At 40.1% G+C, this 8,694-nt stretch overlaps 1 protein-coding gene across 1 annotated transcript; it reads right to left on the bottom strand.

Moving 5' to 3' along the window:
* Window positions 1–4,754: 4,754 nt before the first annotated feature.
* On the bottom strand, window positions 4,755–7,867 carry LOC142747947 (secreted frizzled-related protein 2-like). The gene is made up of 4 exons (XM_075855060.1): window positions 7,581–7,867; window positions 6,810–6,979; window positions 6,564–6,656; window positions 4,755–5,125 (listed from the first exon to the last, which is right to left on the bottom strand). The coding sequence occupies exons 1-4, from the start codon at window positions 7,862–7,864 to the stop codon at window positions 4,818–4,820; spliced, it is 855 nt and encodes a 284-aa protein (XP_075711175.1). The 5' UTR covers window positions 7,865–7,867; the 3' UTR covers window positions 4,755–4,817.
* Between the last annotated feature and the right edge of the window lie 827 nt (window positions 7,868–8,694).

Raw genomic sequence — 8,694 nt, 5'->3', positions numbered from 1 at the left:
TCTGGTGACATGTCCCTGACAATCAAGCCAGCCGACAAGGGTGGGGTCTTGGTCGTCATGGACACGTCATTAGATTTGGATGAAATCAGAAGTCAAATCAATGATGTAAACGTATATGAAAAGGTCTCGGGTGACCCTAAATTTAGGATCCAAAATAGGATCACATATATTCTCACACAGGCCTTGACAGCAGGGGTCATTGATAAGGATTTGTTTGAATTCCAAGTTGTTGTACAGCCGGTTACCCCCGTTATTTACTGTCTCCCTAAGATACATAAGTGTCTAAACAAACCTCCAGAATGCCCTATTGTATTGGGGAGAGATTCCATTTTCAATCCAATTGCTGTATTTCTGGACAAGATACTCAGAGTTTTTGCCATTTCAGCGTTATCATATATCCAAGACATAACTGATTTCATAGTGAAGTTATCTCACATGTCTTTGTCTAGGGACAGTATTTTGGTGTCCTTTGACGTCTGCAGTCTATACACGTCCATTAACCACAATAGGGGCCTGGGCATGGTGGGCGATGGCCTACGTAGATCAGATTATTCAGCAGAGGGTACACAATTTTTGATGGACCTCCTTGAGGTGGTACTCACAGAAAATTATTTTTTGTTTGCGAACTCTTTTTACTTTCAGAGGAGGGGGACCGCCATGGGCTCTAATGTGGCTCCCACATATGCCAACATGTTCATGGCGGCCCTCGAGGAACACTTTGTCTACGTGTCCCACCACTTCTGCCATGTGCTGAGGTGGTGGAGATACATAGACGTGTTTGTGATCTGGACTGGCACCAGAACACAATTGGAGGACTTTTTTGGATTCCTTAATTGTATCGATGAAGAAATCAAATTCACGATGGAATCATCGACCACATGTCTACATTTTTTGGATACTCTTGTTTACAAAGTGGGTGATAAGCTTATTACAGATCTATATCACAAGTCTACTGACCGTAATAGCTTGTTGCGATACGACAGTCAACATCCCTGTCGGGTGGTGCAGTCCTTACCTTTTAGCCAGATGTTAAGGGTTAAATGTGTAGTAACAGAGCCCCAACATCTTACACTACGCTTAGACGAAATGAGTGACAAATTTGCCCAACGTAAGTACCCATTGGCCCTTTTGAAAAAACAGAGGGGCAGAGTTGAAACCATCGTTAGGGAAGATTTACTTACATCACATAGACGACTTTTGTTTCTACATACTCAGACATTAGTAGTAGGGTTTCTAATATTATACGCCATGAGTGGCATATTCTTAAACCTTTCAAACTCTGCTCCCGAATTTGGCTGTCCCCCTATGATGGCATTTAGATGACAAAAAATTTAAGGGATCGACTTGTCCATTCCGATGTCGGGTCATTCCAAATGAACCGCTAGTTGACCCTGGCTCCCAAAAAAATGGGATGTTATCCGTGCCTTAACTGTACAAACTGCAACAACATGGTTAAGGGGAATACATTTGTTCACCCGATTGATGGCAAGGTTTTCCCTATTAAACATTTTTTGACGTGTGCGTCATCTCACGTTATTTATGTTTTACAGTGTCCGTGCAAGTTGCTATATGTAGGAAAAACTACCCAGGAATGTCGGGCTCATCTTAATAAACATAGATCTACTCTAAGAACTGAAGCTAATGAAGAAATGAAGCTAATAAGGGGCATGGAGAATCTAACTTATGAGGAAAGATTAAAAGAACTAAACCTATTTAGCCTTGAAAAAAGACTACTAAGGGGGGACATGATTAACTTATATAAATATATGAATGGCACATACAAAAAATATGGTGAAATCCTGTTCCATGTAAAACCCCCTCAAAAAACAAGGGGCACTCCCTTCGTCTGGAAAAAGAAAGGTTCAACCTGCAAAGACGACAAGCCTTCTTTACTGTGAGAACGGTGAATTTATGGAATAGACTACCGCAGGAGCTGGTCACAGCAGGGACAGTAGACTGCTTTAAAAAAAGTCTTAGATAATTTGCTAGAACAAAAAAATATTAGCTCCTATGTGTAGAAATTTTTTAATTCCCCTTTCCCATCCCTTGGTTGAACTTAATGGACATGTGTCTTTTTTCAACCGTACAAACTACGTAACTATGTAACTAAAATTAGATCTTCCAGTTTCGGCTCAATTTGTGTCAGCTGGGCATGTGGTCAGTGATCTAAAATTTGGGATCATTGACCACATACCCATACACCGAAGGGGTGGAGACAGACTCCAAACTCAAACGGAGGGAACTTGAGTGGCTTTTTAAGTTGAATTGCCTTTCCCCACATGGTTTGAACATTGATTTTAAAGTCGGTGTTGTCACTTGATGTTATGCATTGGAATTCATGTGTTTCCCGTAGATACTTTGCTTGATCTTCATGCATTACTTATTTTTTGTATGTGAATTGAACACATTTAAGATGTCTATATATATATATGTATATATGTGTTTGTTTTTTTTAATATACATTTATACTTGCAGGTACGATTCGCTGAGTGGACTACTTCTTCTGGCTTTCAGAATCCTATGAACATATGTTTCTTTGTAGTCACTACATACCTCAAACCATTGAGGTTATTTGTCCCCTATTGATTAGATTAGGATGTAGATTTTTCTATTGCCATCTATCTAAATTGTGAGTAGGAATATTTTGCATGAGGATGGGGGAAATACAAATAACTAAATGTGCACCCTTTTTTTATGTAGATACATTGGATCGTATGTGCCATTTGTTGTGACTTAATACAGTCACATATGAAAGTCCCCTCCCTTTTTCTCTTTCCTATAATATATTACAGTAAGTCCTTAAATACCTATGAATTGTTGTGTTCACTATGCTTGAGAAAGGTCCTGTTGGACTGAAACGTTGCACGGGCGATTAAAGCTGATACACATTGGACGTGCTGTCTATTTTTGTCTACCTGGTATCGAGGACCGTGGACCAGGTCCTGTTGAGGCGTGCACCCACCTGTGGTCCAGTGCTGTGTTATATCTCTCTTCTTTGAGGGCCTAACAAAGGACCCCAGGCCTGCCCTGGCTGTATTCTTATTAGGCCATGCCAGAGGCCAGTTTTACACTGACCAGCAATAATTCTTTGGTATACTAAGTATATTAAATCATTTTATATTAGCGATCAGTAGATGGCATAGTAAAGTCCCAGTGGTACTAAAAAAAGAATTCATGTGAAACAAAAATTATAAAATAAAAAGGGCTTCAAAGGATTACAAGGATGGCAGACCAGGGGCCTTCATTAGGACAATCCCCAATTGCGTCATGAGGGGGGCGGTGATGGCAAGCTGGAAGGGTCAGCCCCCCTCATTCTAACAATTTAAATGCTGCGGTCGAGATTGACCGCGGCATTTAAGGTGTTAAGCGAGCGGAATCAAAGTGATATTTAATTCCGCCCATTGCAGTGAGGTGTCGGCTGTATTATACAGCCGTCACCCGCTGAGTATGGAGCATGCTCAGCCCGTGAGCCCGCTCCATACTTCCCCTTTATGGCTACCATGTACATGGTATTATGGTAAGGGGTTAAACTACAAGATGAACACCATAAAAGTAATGGCAAAAACCAATGTCAGAATTGCTATTTTTTCTATTGCCCCCCCAAAAAAATAAAAGTTAATCAATAAGTTCAATGTGCCCCAAAATAGTGCCAATGAAAACTATACCTCATCCCGCATAAAACAAGCGTTCATATGGCGATATAGACGGAAAAATAGAAAAGTTATGGCTCTTGCGGTGGTGCAAAACCCAAATATTTCAATTTAAAAGTGTTTTTATTGTGAAAAAGTAGTAAAACATAAAAAAAAATACATATCTGGTATCGACGTAATCGTACCGACCCATAGAATAAGGGTAACATGTTGATTATGCCACATGGTGAACGGCGTACATTTAAAACACATAGAACAATGGCAGAGTTCCTTTTTTTTTTTTTTTTTGTATTCCCTCCCCAAAAAAAATAAAATATATAAGAAACAAAAACATTATGGTGCCACTAAAAAATACAACTCATCTCGCAAAGACAAGTCCTCATGCACCTATGCCAATGGAAGAATAAGTTATAGCTCGTTGAATGTGACTATGTGAAAAATTAAAACAAAATTGCTTAGTCATTAATGGAGCACTCGACTTTTATTTTTTTATTGCCCCCTCCATTTGTACATTGGTGTTTCAGTAGGGCGCTTTGTGCAATACTTACAGATACCCACATCTTGTCTTTTTCGGGTCCAGTGCCGCTCACGTGATCTTCCCTCTGACTTGTCTGGAGTCACTGTATTTTTGAATAAACTGCAACTCAGACTCTCAATGCATTCCTATGTGAGCCAGAACGAAGCTCCATAGGAATGCATTGACAGCCTTACTTCCGATTTTCTGAACAGCAGCGATTCCAGACCAGGTCAGATTGAAGATCACGTGATCTGCGCTGGACCCGAAAAAGACAAGATGCAGGAAATCGGTAAGTATTTCTACACACAGCACCCCACTGAAGCACCAATGTACAAATGGAGGGGGAAATAAAAAAATAAAGTGGAGTGCATCTTTAAGGCCTGAAATAGGCTGGTCACTAAGGGGTTAACAAAAGATGAATATGTATTAGTAGATTCAGTAAGATAACTAGAATATTGGTAAAAAGAATGAAGTTTATATTTTTTACATTTCCACATAATGCACTTGCAGTTTGGCAAGGGATGCTGAAACACATAACCGCCAACCACCTAAGTAAGTCTTTTATAATATTTTAATTTATGTGTATATATAGCTATTTACATCTGATAGAGTGCCTTGAATATTTACAGACAAAAGTTCAAATTGTGGTATTAACATTTATGGTGCCTCCATTTCCTGGTAGCCAGCGTCAGCTGAGAGTCCTTCTTCTGCCAGTGGAATACTCTGTTGACCACAACTTTTCCATTCTGGATGTCTCCAGATAAAATGTAGACCATAGATCTGGAGTGACGGATCATCCGATTGGCACAGTTTTCATTGATCCTCAGCCACTGTTCAATCAGATTGCGTGTGTCATATGGAAGCAGCAATCCCTGCTTAATAAATTCTACAGGGCCCTCGGTCACATAATCATGATGTCCTGAAGCAAACTTTCTTTTTGTCAACTTTACTTTCACAGCTGTGAAAAAAAACAAAGAGTGACTTGATTAGTACTAATCTCAGAAGTACTTATGCCAAAAATAATCTACCTTCTCTTCTATAATTATCGCGTAACCTCAGAATGGTGAGTCCGTAACAAGGGCATTGTGTCATTTTCTAGTTTTAACGTTTTTTTTGTCTTGGCATGGGAAGAAACAGCAATTGGGATCTTAATGATATACTTTGCTAACTGTGTCAGTGGGTTGTTAATACACATACAAAGACATTAACACTGTTAGCTAATTGGTGTTATCTCAACCTCCCACTGATTTATAACATCTAAGGAATAGAAGTGTATATTTACTTCTACAATATTGGAATCATTTTGTACAAATTGGAACAAATTGCTTGAAATAAAGGTCCTCTTGGGGCTCATTTAGACGAGCACATATGTAGTCCGTGTGACGGCCCTTAAAACAACGGCTGTCACACGGACTCATGTACTTCAATGGAGCCGTTCACACGACCGTTGTTTTACATGGCATGTGAAGGGTCCGTGAAAAATAGGACATATCCTTTTTTTTGCGCTTCACGCATTCCTCCATAGACTCTAGTCTATGGGGGATGAGTGATAACGAGTCCCGCACGGGTGCACCTCGGTCGTGAAAAACAGTAGTTTATCACGTCCGAGGTTGGCTATGTTTGTCTGAATGTAGTCTTACATGGGCCGTCCCGAACCGTGTAAATAAGCGCCAATCAACGAGACGGCTCGTTGATCGGCGCTCGTATGCTCCTTTCACAAGGAGCTAGTATGGGGACGAGCGCTCGTTACTTCGATCGCCTGTTAATACATTTGTATCATGTCGGCAGGACGTCTCGCTGCTTACACAGGGAGATGTGCTGCCGACAACGATAATATTTTTCACTTTTAAAACGATACGATCAGCAGATGAACGGGCGTTTGCTCGTTCATCTGCTGATCGCTGCCCCGTTTACACAGGCCAATTATTGGGAATGAGCGTTCTATGAATGAGCGTTTGCCCAATAATTGGCCTGTGTAAAAGCGCCCTTACGTGTAAAAAGAACTTTAATACAGCAACATCTATCTGTCTATTTTTGTAGAAGAGTAGATCTACTGTAAAAGCCCAACTTATGCTTTGCACACATGATCAGTTTTTCTGCCTGATTTAACAATTTTAGGGGGAAGCCAATGAGACCATTTAAAAGTTTTAAAAAAAGACCTGTCAGGTGCCCCATTATGTTGTCCTATCAGACACATGGATGATAGAGGGGATGACACCGAGTTCTGCAATATATAGTGGTTTTATTTCAGAGCTACAAGCACTATAAATACTATTACTGGCATAATAATTGTCACACCTCTGCTAACAGTATAACATGGGTACCAAAGAAAACATTCAGCAAGGCAATGTACAAACAACATATACTCCATTAGAGACACGTAAAGGTAGACTTACCAAAGTCATTGTCACAAAAAGCTCCCAAGGCACTCCTGAATGAGTAGCATTCTTCAATCAATGGACAGCCCTGGCATGTAGGTTTGGGCATTCCTATAGAAAAAATTTACAATTTTGTTTAGAGATTTCCCTAATTTAGAAAACTTGCCAATGTCTTGGGGTATATATAAAAGGGTAATTTACTGTGTAATATATTATTAAAACATTTTAGGTCATTACTATTTTTTTTCCAGGTAACAAAATTACCTTTGTACGTATACTGGTATTCATTACTCAGGGTGTCTAGGCACATGTCGTCACCAGCAGGAAAACGATCACAGTTTAGGGTTTCGGGCCAAGATTGATCATGACACGCGAGTACAGGGGCACAGCTGTCTCTCACAGCCTCACACATACTACGACAAGGCTGGATGAACCTGAAACCAAAAAAATATATATATTATTTTCAATCCTTATCAAATTGCGTTCGTTGTACAGTGTAAAAGGCAAAATTAAATTGATTATGATGGTACTTGTAGTTCTTCCACTATTCAGTTTGTTTATAAATATTGTAACATATGTTAAGACAAGGGAAGTCTAGGACAAGGCTAAAAAAAATAATGTTTGTATAGCAGTATGATTACCCGGCCCCTCACAGATTATAAATATATATGTTGCAACGTAAAAGGAATCGGCAAATTGTGGAGGAAAGGTCAATCTACAAAGTGGGCTTTTTAGTACAGCAATATAGTGTCTAATCCTCTTTTTGACTGAGCTGAACTGCACAGTGAAGAATACTAAGCAGTTTATGGCAGCCACTTAGCAGTAGGTGTAAAATCTCCCAGCGGTAACTGCCCAATAATGGAAGATGTTGTTCCAAGGCTCAATTTCTTTAAAAAGATAATATAGAATGAAGTGCACATGGTGGAACATGAACAATGGTTAAATAGCATTCCCCATTGATGCAATGAGTAATAAAATCTAGACATGTGTTAAAGTCTCTGACTAAATAGAAGACATAGTAAAAGTTGCACTTACGTATCAAGGCAGACTGGAGCAAACAAGGAACACAGGAACATTCGGGCATATGGGTGGCAGCCAGTTTGTAGAAGCTTGTGCCACTCTGCTGTTCTGGAAACAACTTCAGGGATGTTGGTATGCCCCATCAGGTTAGGAAGCCTCATCTCTGTGTAGCCGAGGTCATGGCAAATACTCAGTTCTTTAGGTATAGAGACACATCTTGTGGATAATCCAATATCAAATGCCTTGCATAGCCCAGCAAGTAAGCCGGTAAGGAGCAGGAAGACCGTGGAAGAGGTCATTCTGTATATGAGATGTCAAGTCTTGCTCAAGAGTTCAGGTACTGGTCTTGCTGTGGGCTCAGCTGTTTATATACATGTGGGGAGCCTCCAGCCCATCCATTATCCATGGCTTATCAAAACTCACAAGACATAACTTGGACTCATTGCCCACTCAGGTGATTGTTGTGATAACGAAAGAGGTGGAGACACACCGGCATGGCAGACTTTCCTTGAATGTTACGTTTGCATAATAGATTTCATTGCTTTGAAATTGCCAAGTCTACGCTGCCTCGTATAGACTGGTATATTAAAATGAGACAAATTGGGGTTTTGTTATGTACATGCTAAGTGGCAAGGTGAGGGAGCCTGGACAGACTGGCTGTCTCCTGAGCTTGGGCAGTCTGCATTATGCTGTACCAATGCTAACCTGACATATCCTAAGAATGGACTTATCAACAGAGCATGTTTTGCTATTGCTAATTGCTCTATGTCTCTCCGAACATTTTTACAGTCTACAGGGCCACTTTCCTCGTGTTACCAGGTGTTATCAAGTCTTTTTTTTCTGGCATTAGGACAAGTTTCAGTCTGGAGCCTGACATAACAGACTGTTGTAATTATCCGGCAGATTCTCTGATCTTGTAGGCAGCTGATAATCAAATCACTTATCCGAGTGGCAATGCTCCTGTACAAAATTGATTTATGTACTATATTAGTATATTTAGAAAATCTACAAGAACCATCGTTCTACAATAATACATTGCCACAGCTGATTATGAACAGTTTGACTATTTTCTGGCAATACATTGTCAGACATTGCAGATATATGTGATAGTTCAGCCAATCTGACTGCA

This window comes from Rhinoderma darwinii, chromosome 3, assembly GCF_050947455.1.
Source record: "Rhinoderma darwinii isolate aRhiDar2 chromosome 3, aRhiDar2.hap1, whole genome shotgun sequence".
Taxonomy (NCBI): Eukaryota; Metazoa; Chordata; class Amphibia; order Anura; family Rhinodermatidae; genus Rhinoderma; species Rhinoderma darwinii.
Note: the sequence above shows the minus strand (reverse complement) of the source record. Positions and strands in the feature narration are given on the sequence as shown.